Source organism: Crinia signifera, chromosome 12, assembly GCF_055691185.1.
Source record: "Crinia signifera chromosome 12, ASM5569118v1, whole genome shotgun sequence".
In the NCBI taxonomy this organism is placed as follows: Eukaryota; Metazoa; Chordata; class Amphibia; order Anura; family Myobatrachidae; genus Crinia; species Crinia signifera.
In genome coordinates, this window is record NC_139228.1 from 14,531,688 (window position 1) to 14,546,975 (window position 15,288).

At 45.5% G+C, this 15,288-nt stretch overlaps 1 protein-coding gene across 2 annotated transcripts in view; it reads left to right on the forward strand.

Annotated features, from left to right (window-relative positions):
• OTUD7B (OTU deubiquitinase 7B) overlaps positions 1-13,571 on the forward strand; it is a 48,336-nt gene extending 34,765 nt beyond the window's left edge. For both annotated transcript variants that reach the window (XM_083167032.1, XM_083167033.1), the window contains exons 8-11: positions 796-945; positions 6,929-7,046; positions 7,632-7,716; positions 7,799-13,571. In XM_083167032.1, the coding sequence (XP_083023158.1) occupies positions 796-945; positions 6,929-7,046; positions 7,632-7,716; positions 7,799-9,112 (1,667 nt within the window). In that variant the 3' untranslated portion in view covers positions 9,113-13,571. The remainder of the gene's footprint in view (positions 1-795; positions 946-6,928; positions 7,047-7,631; positions 7,717-7,798) is intronic.
• The last annotated feature ends 1,717 nt before the right edge of the window (positions 13,572-15,288 follow it).

The window sequence follows — 15,288 nt, forward strand, 5'->3', positions numbered from 1 at the left end:
GGGGCCTCCTCTAGGTTTCCTACATGGCCCTGCCTGCACTGCGCCTCCTCTAGGTTTCCTACATGGCCCCGCCTGCACTGCGCCTCCTCTAGGTTTCCTATATGGCCCCGCCTGCACTGCGCCTCCTCTAGGTTTCCTACATGGCCCTGCCTGCATGGGGCCTCCTCTAGGTTTCCTACATGGCCCTGCCTGCACTGCGCCTCCTCTAGGTTTCCTACATGGCCCTGCCTGCACTGCGCCTCCTCTAGGTTTCCTACATGGCCCTGCCTGCATGGGGCCTCCTCTAGGTTTCCTACATGGCCCTGCCTGCACTGCGCCTCCTCTAGGTTTCCTACATGGCCCTGCCTGCACTGCGCCTCCTCTAGGTTTCCTACATGGCCCTGCCTGCACTGCACCTCCTCTAGGTTTCCTACATGGCCCTGCCTGCACTGCGCCTCCTCTAGGTTTCCTACATGGCACTGTGCCTCCTCTAGGTTTCCTACATGGCCCCGCCTGCGTTGCGCCTCCTCTAGGTTTCCTACATGGCCCCGCCTGCGTTGCGCCTCCTCTAGCTTCCCTACATGGCCCCGCCTGCGTTGCGCCTCCTCTAGCTTCCCTACATGGCCCCGCCTGCGTTGCGCCTCCTCTAGCTTCCCTACATGGCCCTGCTGGCTCTGCTCGTTCAGGTTTCCTTGTTGGTGCTGCTACTTTGGGTGTCACAAATAGCAGTGCTATTGCTCTCTCTTACTGTAGCTTGAGGTACTTAATTCTCGTCTGTGTGTGCACATTCTGATGCTGAGCTTTCTTTTATTTCAGCATTTGCCCCAATACCTTTTGGAGGCATTTACCTTCCTTTAGAGGTCCCGGCAAGCAAATGCCACAGCTCCCCGCTGGTTCTGGCATATGACCAGGCCCATTTTTCTGCCCTGGTGTCCATGGAACAGAATGAGCAGACCAAGGATCAAGGTACAGTATAATGTGTAGTGTTTCTTTCTCTTTTTCAATGGTCCTGGTGACACAGCTCAACACTGGGATGTAGGAGGGTCCGAAGGAGCCAGGCACCTATCCTAAAGCTTTAGAGGGTAGGCTCCTCCCCTACTGCATCCCTGGACTCTTCAGTTCGTGTTAGGTGCCCACTGGAGTGGGTACTATTCTAAAGGGCTGCGGGAGCAGCCGAAGAATTAGAGTAGTTAGGGAATTTTTATTGTTTTATTAACTTTCACCCTAGCTAGGTAGGCACAGAGTGAGGATTCTCATAGTGAATCCTCACACTGCTAGCGCAGCAGGAGCTGACAGAATCGCGTCCTGTCAGCTCACTGTGCACAGGGGAGACGCTGTCTGGTCTCCCTGTGCAGCGCTTACAGCCTCTATTAAGAGGCTGCCTGGGCTCCGGAGTACCCTGAAACCGGCTCCACGTTTAGGTGGGGATCATGGGGGACAGGCGCTCTGTGATGGCGGCGGCCATTTTATGCGGAGCTTACACGCTGAGCTCCTATATGAGAGGACAGCAGCGTTGTGACAGGCATGTTCCAAGTGGTCCCCAGTCGAGGGGGAGACACTGGAACTAGGAAATCCTACCTAGGGAGCGGCTGACTGGGGGTGGTTGGCGCCAAAAGTCACGGACCCCGCAGCAGCAGGGACTTTTGGTCTCTTCCCTCACTCTGACTTTGGCGCCTTTCAGAACGCTTGCAGCGGAGCTGAGCTGGCTTACTGATCCTGGCAGAGTGACTTGGATTTCCTGGGCATTGTTTCCCCGCAGTTGAAACCAACAGACAGCTAAGTGACTGGGTGCATTGCCTCTGTATAAACGCTTGTACATTGTTTGCACTGTGTATACTGATAGTTATACATTTATCGCTTACATCATGTCTGAGCATCAGGCTGTGGTTTTGGGGGAGGGAGCCTTAGTGCACTGAGCGTGTGCAATGTTTGCACACAAAAGTTTGTCCCTGAGCAGATGGCCAAGGGGGGCTTATGTATTACTTGCGCTGATGTGAGACCCATGGGCAGTGAACCCCATAGGGCAGAGCAGATTGAACCTGCGTGGGCCAGGGCCCTAGGCAGGTCAGTAAACGCTTTGGTGCAGCTTCTGGACAGGCAAAGTGATGTGTTGGTAGAATCACAGAGACCTATGCCATCATCTCAGCAGTCTTCTGGCTCCTTGCCTCTTACCCAGGCAGATCCTGCTCTTATTCAGGTGATGCAGGATACTGCTAAGGGGATCAACAGGTTCAGTGAAATACTGGACAAAATAGATGTTGATGTTACAGGGACCCCTAAAAGGTCTTATGCTATGCCTCCGGTGGTAGATGAGGAGGAGGGAGCGTATACTGACACCCCCTGGGATCAGGGTGATGATTTTGAAGAGACCTCTTCTGCTGGTATAGAGGATCTTATTGTAGCTGTGAAACAGGCTTTAAAACTGTCCGTGGAGGATAAGACTCCTGTTAAAGGTGTTTTTAAGCGACAGCGGAAGGAGGCTGTTACTTTTCCTTCAGATGAGGGGTTACAGGAATTGTTGGAAGGGGCTTGGAAAACCCCGGATAAGAGGCTACAGATGCCTAAGAGATTCCTTAGTCTGTACCCCATGCCAGAGTCTCATGCGGAGCTCTGGGAAAAGGTGCCTGTTGTGGATGCTTCAGTGGCACGTTTATCCAAAGCTACGGTTTTGCCAGTACAGGGCGGTGCAGCTTTTAAAGATTCTGTGGATAAAAAGCTGGAGGGAAACCTCAAGGCTATTTTTGAAGGGGTGGGATTTACTCTACGGCCCCTTATTGCTTCAGCCTGGGTCTCTAAGGCCATGATAGAATGGGCTGGTGAATTATGCACCATGCTGCAGGCTGACCCTGGTGCTTTGCTTCTAGCAGAAAAAATTAAAGCTGCTGCAGAGTATGCAGTGGAGGCAGAGGAGGAAGCTCTTAAAATGGCGACCAGAGTGTCCACAGTCTCCATTAATGCCAGGAGAGTGCTCTGGCTTAAGGCCTGGGAAGCGGACAATGAGTCCAAGAAGGCCCTAGAGATGTTAGCTTTCAAGGGAAAGTTACTTTTTGGTACTGAATTAGAGGAGATTATAAAACAAGCCACGGGCGGCAAGAGTACATTTCTGCCGGCTCCCTCAGCAAAGCAGACGTCCAGATTCTCTGCTTTTAGGCCGTCCTTTTGGCCCTCCCCTAGAGGTGGTGCGTCCTTTCGAGGACAGTCTTTCAGGGGAAAGTTTCAGTCCTCTAGGGGCAAGACACAAAAGTCCAAGTTTGGCTCCTTTCACAAGAAGCCTGCCTCCAAAGGAGAGGACAAACCCTCCGCATGACTGTCAGGGGATGTGCCCGACAGGGATAAAGGTGGGGGGGCGTCTCACACACTTCAGGGACGCATGGGCTTCTCTAGGCCAGGATGCCTGGGTGTTAGATATTATAACCCAGGGTTACAAAATCCCTTTCAGAGGTCCGCCTCCGAAGAGGTTCATCCCCACATCCTTGCCAAAACAGGCGCTCCTTCGCACAGCTCTTATGAGAGCGGCTCATTCCCTTTTGGAAAAAGGGGTGGTTACTCCGGTTCCCAGGGCAGAGTGGAAGAAAGGCTTTTACTCCACGCTGTTCCTGGTGCCCAAACCAGACGGGTCTTTCAGACCAATACTAAATTTGAAATCCCTAAATGTTCATCTATGGGTAGACCATTTCAAAATGGAGTCCTTACGGTCAGTACTCCTGAGTTTGGACCAGGGAGAATTTTTGGCGTCCATGGATGTCCAGGACGCATATTTGCACGTTCCTATACACCCGGAACATCAGACCCTGTTGAGGTTTGCTATAGGAGACCTGCATTTACAATTCCGGGCGTTACCCTTTGGGCTGGCAACCGCACCAAGGGTTTTCACCAAAATAATGTCAGTAATGGCGGCGGTGTTGAGACTCAGGGGAATCACAGTAATACCCTATTTGGACGATCTCCTGTTCAAAGCAGAGTCAGCAGCCATGCTTCAGAGTCACTTGGCAGAGGCCATCAGTTTTTTACAAGCTCACGGCTGGATTTTAAATTCGCAAAAATCTCAGTTGATACCATCACAGAGGCTCCAATTCTTGGGGGTCATACTAGATACCCATCTCCACCGGGTATTTCTCCCGGAGGTAAAGGCCAGGGACTTGGTCACCTTAGTCCAGGAGATTCTCAGGGCGCGGAGCATCTCAGTGTGGAGGTGTCTCAAGCTCCTGGGGAAAATGGTGGCATCATTCGAGACGCTTCATTATGCCAGGTTCCATTCTCGGGTGTTCCAATGGAACATTTTGTCAGCATGGTCAGGGAACACTCAGACCATGAAGTCGGAGATGATAGTGTTGTCTTCGGACACTCGAGATTCCTTGAAATGGTGGACAGATGTGAATTTCCTTCAGTGGGGCCGGTCATTACAGACCTGGGACTGGTTGGTAGTAACTACCGACGCCAGCCTAAGGGGCTGGGGGGCAGTAGTCCTGGATCTCAGGCTGCAGGGCCTGTGGACGACAGAAGAATCAGTATTACCAATAAACATCTTGGAGCTGAGAGCCGTCTGGAAAGTGATTTCCTTGGCGGGAGACAGGTTACGGAACCTCCCTTTGAGGATTCAGATAGACAATGCCACAGCTGTGGCGTATCTGAATCACCAGGGAGGTACACGCAGCAAATTGGCCATGTGGGAGGTGTCCAGAATCTTCCTATGGGCGGAACAAAATGTTCCAGCTGTATCGGCTATATTCATTCCAGGAGTAGAGAATATAGAAGCCGACTTCCTGAGCAGGGAGGAGCTCAAGGAAGGGGAATGGAGCCTACACCCTCAGGTGTTTCAACAGATCACTTTGAAGTGGGGAACTCCGGATGTGGACCTGATGGCATCCAGGTTCAATCATCAAGTGCCCAGGTTCTATTCCAGAACGAGGGATTCACTAGCGGAGGCAGTGGATGCCATGACTACTCAATGGCAGGGAGATCTTCTTTATGCATTCCCTCCAGTACCAATGTTAGCGAGACTTTTGAAGAGAATACAGGACCAGAAGGTTCCGGTGATCCTTGTGGCCCCAGATTGGCCAAGGAGGTCCTGGTACTCGAGACTTCAGAGGTTGTCTGTGGACTCATGGCGTCTACCTCTGAGACCAGATCTGCTAAGAAAAGGCCCATTCAATCACCTGGATTCCGATCGATTGATTTTGACGGCCTGGCTATTGAAGCCGCCATTTTGAAAAGGAAAGGGTTTTCTGAGGCAGTAGTGCAGACTATGATAAAAGCCAGGAAAGCTGTATCATCGGCAAATTATTATAGAGTCTGGAAGACTTACATTAGATGGTGTGAGAGGCGAAGGCTCACACATCTCACTTCAAGTTAGCAAGAATGTTGGAATTCTTACAAGATGGTTTTTCATCGGGCCTAAGCCTTCAGTCATTGAAGGTGCAGATTTCGGCCTTGTCCATCTACTTTCAAAAAAGGATAGCCATTTTGCCGGAAATTCAAACCTTTTTACAAAGGGTATCCAGGTTGAAACCCCCATACAAGCAACCAGTAGCGCCTTGGGATCTGTCACTGGTTTTGGATTGCCTTCAGAAGGCACCGTTTGAACCTTTAAGGTCGGCGGACTTTAAGTTTCTCACGTGGAAGCTAGTGTTTTTGTTGGCAGTAGCATCTGCTAAAAGAGTGTCAGAGTTGGGAGCTTTGTCATGCAAATCTCCCTTCTTAATTTTTCATGATGACAGGGCTGTTTTGAGAACAGTACCTCAGTTTTTACCAAAGGTAGTTTCTGCCTTTCATTTAAATCAGGAGATAGTTCTACCTGTGTTTCAACCCCCAGAGGGTTCTAAGAAAAGGGACAAGTTGAAGACTTTGGATGTTGTGCGTGCTTTACGCATCTATGTGGACAGAGTAAAGAGTGTCAGAAAGACTGACACATTATTGGTATTGTATGACATACACAAAATTGGTTGGCCTGCATCTAAGCAGACTATTGCTAGGTGGTTGCGATCTGTGATAGCCTTTGCATACACCAAAGTGGGTAGGCCTGTACCGGCCAGAATTAATGCGCATACCACCAGGTCAGTTGCCACCTCTTGGGCGGTTCGACATGGGGCCACAGCTGAGCAGGTTTGCAGAGCTGCCACTTGGTCATCTGTTCACACCTTTGCCAAATTCTATAGATTCCATGAGTTCGCGTCGGAGGACGCATCATTCGGGCGAGCAGTGCTGAGAGCTGCAGACCTGAGCGTACTCTCCCAAAGGACCGGCTCTGGAACGTCCCAGTGTTGAGCTGTGTCACCAGGACCATTGAAAGAGAAAAAGGGATTTTTGTAAGAACTTACCGTTCGAATCCCTTTCTCTGATATGGTCCTGGTGACACAGCGATCCCTCCCTTACGCTCAGTAAGTATGCCAGAAGTTCATGATGTTCATGTTAAAATGGTTAAAAGTTAACAGTTTCTGTTATAAAATGTGCATATAATATGTGCAGGCGTTTGTACTGAGTTAATGTATTCCAGTGGCTTTGAAAGATTGAACTGAAGGGTCCAGGGATGCAGTAGGGGAGGAGCCTACCCTCTAAAGCTTTAGGATAGGTGCCTGGCTCCTTCGGACCCTCCTACATCCCAGTGTTGAGCTGTGTCACCAGGACCATATCAGAGAAAGGGATTCGAACGGTAAGTTCTTACAAAAATCCCTTTTTCATCGCCACAATGTGGTGTACAGATCTTGGGACGCTGTTCCCAGTCACATCATCTGTTGCGTGTTCCACACATTGAGTTGTACCGTTAAAAGAAGCCAACAGATAATGCCTGAGCTCTGCTAAGCATTCCAGCGTCTGTAGCCTGAGCAGCTCATTGTCAGTCTGACTTGGTTGGCGGAGAGGTGTTTTAGAATCAGATTAATAATGAGAACCAGATGGACATTTGCTAAAATGACTTTGCTTCTCACTCGTCTATTCTCTACCTTGTATACAGTGCCTTTCATCCCTCTGACCGACTCAGAGCACAAGTTACTGCCGGTGCACTTTGCAGTTGACCCGGGCAAAGACTGGGAGTGGGGCAAGAACGACTCGGATAACGTGCGGCTGGCAGGGTACGCTACCACCATTATTTTTTTCCATTTTGCTGAATGTAATGTACCGCATAGTATTGTCATATACAGTGTTCAGGGCCCTAGTTGTTGGATCTTCAGGATTTCCCTGCAAAACCGGCAGAGAGAAGGTGTAGACCTGGTCCTGATTCTAAGTTGCACGCGGAAGCACTGGGCGGTGCCACTAGACTCCACTCTGGGTTCAACACTGGCTCCATTAGAGTTACAATTTCATCTGTAGGTCGCAGGACTACCACTGGCAAAATACATCTAGTAGATTCTTGCAAACAGATGACCACTGACCTGGTTTTAGCTAGCTACACCAGTCGATCCAGCTACATGGCCCAAGTGGAAGAATCGCTTTCCCACTTGGCCGTATAGACGGCTGGCTACAATCGGCAATAGCAAACCCCATAGAATCTGTGGCGGTAACACACTTCTTTGTGTTGGGCCTAATTTTTATATTGATCAGTATGTTTCAAAGGGTGTTGTCTATAGGCCACCTCCGTATATAGAAGACCAACAATATGAATGTGTGGACAAGCAATGATAAAAAAGTTATTACAATGTGTCGTCTTTGCCTTCTAGGGTCACGTTATCGTTGGAAGCAAAGTTGAACTTGCTGCACAGTTACATGACTGTGACCTGGCTCTCGCTGCCGTGTGAGATGCAGGTAGGTGGGAAGTCTTAAAATGTATACAATTTCTGGAAATGTTCAATGTTCTGAAACATGTGTTTTTCCTTTGTACACTCAGGCTCCTCTTGCCCAGCCAGAGTCCCCGACCGCATCTGCCGGGGATGACGCGCGGTCCGCGGCCGAGTCTGGAGAGTCAGACAAAGAGTCTGTTTGCAGCAGCTCCGCAAGCAATGGGGGCAGCAAGACTGGGAAAGAGAAAGACAAGGAAAAAGATAGGCTGAAAAAAGAAAAAGACAAGGAGAAAGAAAAGAAACGAGCAGACTCCGTGGCCAACAAGTTGGGCAGTTTTGGGAAGAGCTTGGGGAGTAAGCTGAAGAAGAACATGGGTGGGTTGATGCACAGCAAGAGCGGGAAGTCGGGAATGAGCAACGGGCAGACTGACACACTGGAGAAGAAAAAGAAAGGGTCCATGAAGGGAAGGAAAGGCAGCAAGGAGGACCTGTCCCAAGGTGAAGCTTCCACGTCTTCAGAGAAGTCCTTGCTCAAGTCCGGCACAGACAAGACCCAGAGCGATCCTTACAAGTACAGCCACGATGTCAAGCTGAGTCTCAGCATCCTGCGAGCAGCCATGCAAGGGGAACGTAAGTTCATCTTTGCCTGCCTCTTAAAAACCAGCGATCGTCAGCCTTACCAGAAGCAGATGATCCAGCGATACCTGGCCGATGCCCACGAGCGGTTTCTGGCTGAGCAGAAGCAGAGAGAGGCAGAGAAGAAGACCATGATGAACTGCAGCACAGCAAAGAGGTTGGAGCAGGACATGCTGCAACCTAAAGAAGACGACCTTCTCCCACTGCCGTCCTACTCCCAAGTGACTAATAACTATGGGATGCCGGGCATAGAGTACGGTGTGGGAATGAAGGGAGCGCTGCCTTCCAGTTACTCTGGGGGCTTTACTATCCCCAGACCTTCCATAGCGAACACTTCAGATGGTCCCCATGCTCACAGCTACCAGGACAGTAGAAGGCAGGTAGCAGGTGGCTCTTGCAACAACCTGCCCTCCTACGCCACTCTCCCACGGCACTGCATGCAGGCCCGCCCTCACCCGTACCAGTCTAGCCCGCCACATGTGGGCCTGCTTTCTCCCTCAGAGGCAGAACTTCCTCCAGTCTATCCTGCAGAGGGTGACCAGGCGGTCTGCATCACGCACAGCAATGGCTACAGAGAGTACACAGATCCCAGCTCCCTGCCCAGGGTGGTAACCTCTGATGGCAGCAAAACACGGACACTCTATAACGTCCAGCAGACCAAGTGTAAGCAGATAAACTGCAATTTTTATGGACACCCGGAAACGGGGAACTACTGTTCGTGCTGTTACAAGGAGGAACGGAGACGGAAAGAGCGGGAGAAAGAGGCTTTAATTCACAGGTTTTGAGGGAATGAACGTTACCTGGTGTTTTTGATTTTAAAACCCATGAAGTGTTCCAGTAGGGGCAGCATTGGGGGAGGTTGCAATACTGTTTCTACAGACTTCTCCTGTAAGGGTTAGGTGGTCATCGTCAACTCCCCAGAGAAGGTGCATATTAACAAAGTGTACAAATTGTAGACGGTATCTAGAGCAGGTGAGGAACAGCCCCCATGTTTTTCGGTAACAAGGGTGGAAAGGTTTATTGGGAGAAAGACCAATGCAAAATGGTTTTTTTGTAAGTGACAACAGATTTTCAAAACGTTGACTGCCTCCTTAGCACTTTAGATAAAAAAATAAAAAAAAAAAAAAAAGATTTCTTATTTAAACTCAAGAATGATATGGTTTGGAAAAACATAATCCCTCAAGTGCTGAAAGCGTAATTTGGACATGTATTGGTTCCTAATTTGCCAGGCGAAAGGGGCCTCCAACAATAAATACATACATAGTTACACCATTCTCATTGCCTTCATACCGGCTTCAGTTGCTTTGCAATTTCCCTGAAATTGATGAATAAAGCTACATATCCTCTCACATCTCCCGCTTAGAAGCATCAGGTAAAGTCTCCCATCGCCAGTGCCGAGTGGCAGCCATTTTGTTTGCTGAGAACGTTGCCTACTTCACTAGCAACTAGTGATAGCACTGAGGCACAAGGCAATAAGGTTGCGGTTTGATAACGAAGGTAGACATCTTGCTAAAGGCAATAGTCTTACCACACACACTACAACCAAATCACTCAGCTCAAACATGGCTAAGACATTTCAGTCTCAAGAGCCAGGTTCTCTTGTGTTAGTGAATTCCAATAAATGATCTGTGTGCTAGATTGTGAAGCAGCCGCCATCTTGAATGTAATAACTACATTATATTGGAACTAGACCGTGAAACAGCAGCCATCTTGAATGTAATGACTACATTATATTGGAAATATCCAAATGTTTGGTGTTCCTTTTCTGATCTCACCATTCTATAGTTCCCTCAAGGAAAGTGCTTAAACTTTTTTTATATAAAGAAGATAAAAATCACAGAAGTGGGCACAGCCTAATAGGAGTATACTGTACCTCAACCCAGCAATCAAGTGCGTGAAGTTTCCTCAAAGCCCAATGTTTTTACTACGGATACAATATTTTTGGGAGGTCCCCCTCCCCCATTAAATCTAAAAAGATTTATTCAACATATATTAGGACTCAATAACCTATAAGACAGTTCATGCTGCAAATAAAAAGCTGGTACTAGACCATAAATACATGCAGAATTTTAAGGTATTTTCTCTACCACCATTATTTCAAACCCACTTTCTGTCTGTAATCAATGGATACAAATAATATTGTAAGAATATATAATATTTGAAATCAGATTTACAGTAGGAATGTCAAAATACAATAAGACCCTTCTTCTGTAAGGTTAAAAAAAAAATATTCACTCCTTTTTGTTGACCACTTTTGGATGTTAGACCTATCCGTTCACCTCAGATGGTGGAGGTAGCCATTTTTTGGGCTGGAACAAAAAGCTTCCTATTCATTCACCACGGAGAGTAGAGGCAGCCATCTTGTGGTTTGAACCTATAAGCAGCCTATCTGTTCACCAGAGCGTGGAGGCAGCCATTTTGTGGGCTGTACCAATAAGCAGCTTAGTCATTTACCACACAGAGTGGAGGAAACCATCTTGTGGGCTGAACCAAAAGGCAGCCTATCCTTTCGGAGATTCTGATGTCATTGACCTTAATTTTTTTTTGGGGGGGGGGGGGGGGTTTGTAGTTTTTATTTATCTATCAGCACAAAGTAATGCTTCTAAGCAACACTCCCCCTAATGATAACATTCTGTGCTCTAGAAATTAAAACCATGCTGGATGCTTCATATAGCAATAAACCTTTTACTAGTAACAAGGGAACTTCTTAAAATTTTTGCTTTGATTGAGGCACAGAAATTTAAAACCACGTCCACTAACACGTGTTCTGCCCTTATTTTGTGGCGCTGCTTACCAGCTTTCATCGTGATCTACGTTTCCCATACTACCTCTGTTCTGGCTGATAGAAATATCTTTTAAAAAATATATATAAAATGTTATATATAAAAATATTATTATGCCTGTGGCTCTATTTTGAAGAGCTGAGAATACTATAACGGAACCTGGGGAGAGAAGGTGGAAAAGATATTTTTGATATTGTGATGTTTTCGATTGATCCGTGGGAGGGAGATCAAATAACGATTGGTAACTTTTGGTTTTGCTAATTGTCTGCACCACGAATTTGCCTTTTGTGTGATCTTTTTCATCTCGTGGGTAGCATCATCTCACGTTATCTCATTTCCAATCATCTGTAATGCGCAGAGCTGACTTCCATTTTGCTTTGGCTCCCCTATAATTTTTGCAATAGTTTTTGCATTCAATTTGTGTTTTCTTTTATTTTATTTTTTTTGGACATTTTAGCCATAAAAAAACACTATGTAAATATGACCTAGCAATGACATAAATGTTTTATTTTATGCAATGCATTGAATGTTTTTTTTGTTTTGTTTTTTTCGCTAAACTTAACGTTGAATTTAAAGATCAAACTCTTTAGGCACTTTCTGAAGTATTTCATGTTTTTTTGTTTGTTTTTTTAACCTTTTTACAGCTTTTAACAAACTGCAAATTTATTTTTGATACCCAATAATGCAATATGGTAAAGTTTATCTGTCATCTAAAGCAGTGGAGGCAGCCATTTTGTGAGCTGAATCTGCATACATATGAGTATACAGCCCAACGCAGCATTGGTGAGGTAAAAAAAATGCTTCAGCCCATAAAATGGCTGCCAATTCGGTGACCTGTGGAAAGTTCTGGTCAGCTTAGTGATGATTTGGTGCATTCAGGGTTTAACGCTCATTGATTTCCATTGGATGGGCAGAAATGCAGCAGATCTTATGTAGGGGATCAGCTTTCCTGGTTTTGGAGTTAAAGAATCTTTTTCTAATATTTAAAATAATAAAATGTGCAAATCGGTTTAGATTATTCCATGTTTTTTTTTTTTTTTTTTTAATTTCTTTTATTCATCACAATCTCTCTTTAAGTACATTCATCATCTACACTGGTGGCAGCCATCTTGTTAGCCTGTCTGTTAATCAGGAACTAGTGACTTGAAGAGTTTGGGAATTATTGTTTCTACCCATAAAATGTCTGCCAACACTGTATAGCAAAAACAGTCCCCATTAAAGCAGTGATATATTAAACGTTTGGCCCTCCGGCTGCTGTGGAACTACACATACCTGCATGGCCGTCCACAGTTTTGCTATTCAGGCATGACACAACTGTGGCAGTGCATGCTGGGAGTAGTTAGTTACATCGCAGCTGGAGAGCCGCGTGTTGAACATCCCTGCTTTTAAACTCGCTCGTTTTGCGAATAACCCATTTTAAAGGAATATTGTTTTGTTTTTGTATTTAAGATTTTTTCCATGTCTCACTTTAGTACTAATACTGTCGTTTCAGTGTGATCCAGCGTCTGGATTTAGGTGTTAAATTATTTTGGGATACAGAATTTCCCATTCATTGTGTTTTTATATGCAGACCTATGCAAATCTACCAACTCAAGTCTGCAGAAATTTACCAGAGTTGGGAGAAAATGCTTATGAGGATATTATGGAATATTTGCACATTTCGGTCTCCTCCCTAATCCATAAGTGTAATGAATCTGTTTTTAAAGTGTGTGTGTAATTAAAATATATATATTTTATATATTGTAAATTTGACCTCCCTGCACCTTTCAAAATCTGTGCAGTTTCTCTTTTCTGGCTGGGGTTTCAAAGTTGTGGCGCTTCTAGCACAGATTGTTCTGTATCTCTTTGCTGAAATACAGATGCGCCTGTGCTAGAAGCCAGAAAGCAGAGTGTGACACCCCAGACAGGTAAGGGAAACAGCATGTATTTTGAAAGGTGCAGGGAGCTAAAATGAAAAATATATATATTATTTGCACACACATCTGTATGCTTACACCCTCTTCTAAACTGACAGCGCAGACCGCAGAAGCACCCATGCTGAGGTGATTATTTAGCAGTATTTGCACAAACCTTCCTAACTGTAGAGCACAATGACGAGGCGAGCGGCGGTAACTGCGAGGTGGTGTATTGTTAACGGAATGTTTTTGAAACTTTAATTTTTTTTGTTTGTTTGTTTTTTCTCGAGAAAAGCTTTAAATAACAAACCTATTCTGTTCCGAACAGCATTGCCACTTAAAATTTATTGCAATAAAAATGAATTAATGTTTTACCAATGTTGAGGTTTTTATTGGTTCTCTTTGTCAGGTTTTTATTTTTGACCCAGTGTTTGAGGGGTTAATGCAAATCCTGGTCGTGAGCTGAAGTGCCTTGATTACAATTCTATTGCGTCGTAGAAAATTGTGCGTTCATTTAACTTTTAAATTATGGGTTGGATTTGTTTAAATAAAAATAGTTTTATCTGTGTACGTGTGAGTGTTTTTCTTTTATGGGGTCATTGTGTGTGACTCACATTACATTGCATGTTCATGTGTAAAAGTTTTTAACGCACCGAAGACACAAATGAAGCGGAAGTTCAACATGTAACATGTGCAGAGAGAGTTAGATTTGGGTGAGTTAATTTGTTTCTGTGCAGGGTAAATACCGGCTGCTTTATTCTTACAATGCAATTTAGATTTCAATTTGAACACACCCCACACAAATGTAACTCTCTGCACATATTACATCTGGCCCACCTGCAATGCAGCATGACTTTGTCCATCTACAAAAATGGCTGCTTGCTAACCGGATTAAATCAGACCATAAGTACTGAAATCGCTGGTGTCCTGGAGAACCTATGCACCTTTCAGACCGCACATATTACCTGGTATTTTGCCGTTTTTTTGCCGTTTCCAAAAACGTTAATATGTGCGGTCTGAAAGGTCCACGAATTTACCGTTTCCCAAAAAACTGTATTTGGAACCTAAAAAAGGGTCCTACCCGTTTAATACCCATTTTTTTTTTTGCAAGGAAAATTTCAAAAAGAATAATCAGGTGCTTTAGACAGGGGCTGGAATTCTATATAAGCAGCTGCTCAGAGGGGGGTAGTCAATCCCCACCGAAACAAAAATATACACATCACGTGTGTGAGCAGCGATATTACATAAAAAATATATATATAATCTCTCAAGTGTTTGAAAAGATAGTATTTTACTTTTATATATTTATAACCACATAAAATGAACAGAATAAAATACAATGGAACAATTACATTTGAAGGTAAAATAAATAACACTTTCACGTCTCAGGGGAATGATCGGGGGTGTGGGTATTGGCCTAAGTGGGAATAAGTCACGAGGTAAGTGCACTTTACCAGTTCTTGTGTACCAATATCAATTTGGTAGGCTCCAATCCTCATGTGATGATGGTTCTCACTAATATTACGGAGCTGTGAGCTGCCACTGGAGGTAGATGTTTTAGGCTTTCGCACACAGGACCTGCGTCCTCTCACACACGTGACCAGTTAGAAAGTAAGCCACCAGAGGGGTCCAAGGAGCAGTGTCCGCTAATTGTAGAAGCAAGGGGGAGGCAGAGGAGAGATAAAAACCGGAGCCAATGTGTCCATTAGGGGCTTGGGGGTCCACAATATTGGTCCTGAGCGTGAAGAAAGCAGCTGACGCATTTCACTGCTAACAGCAGCTTTATCAAAGGTGTCTGGCAGTATGTCTGGTTTGGGTATATATACCCTTTTTAATGACCAGCTAATCAGCATGTGTGTGGTTCAAACACTGATACAATTAAACATAATATGCCATAAACATACATTTATATGAAGAGACAGACGTACATTATTAAAACCCCAATGTTATATTGGTCAAAGAAACAAACTAAGTATACTTGTATACGAAATTACTTTCCTATAGACAAAGGCCATTCACATCATCGGCACCAGCATAGGGTGTATAAACAAATGTATACTTAATATTGCACTTGTGAAATCAATCCAGGGGGGAAAGGGATCCTCCTAACATTATTAACCAATTTTGCCAAGAGAGATATATATATAAGTTGTAAAATCATATATTAAGGCTGTTGGAATGCATTTGCGTTCCAACTGTCGATCCGGAAGTACTTCCTCCATCTTGCCGGAAGTATCAGCGGGATGGGGGGGTTAGGCTGTAGTGTCATAATAACAGAAGCTG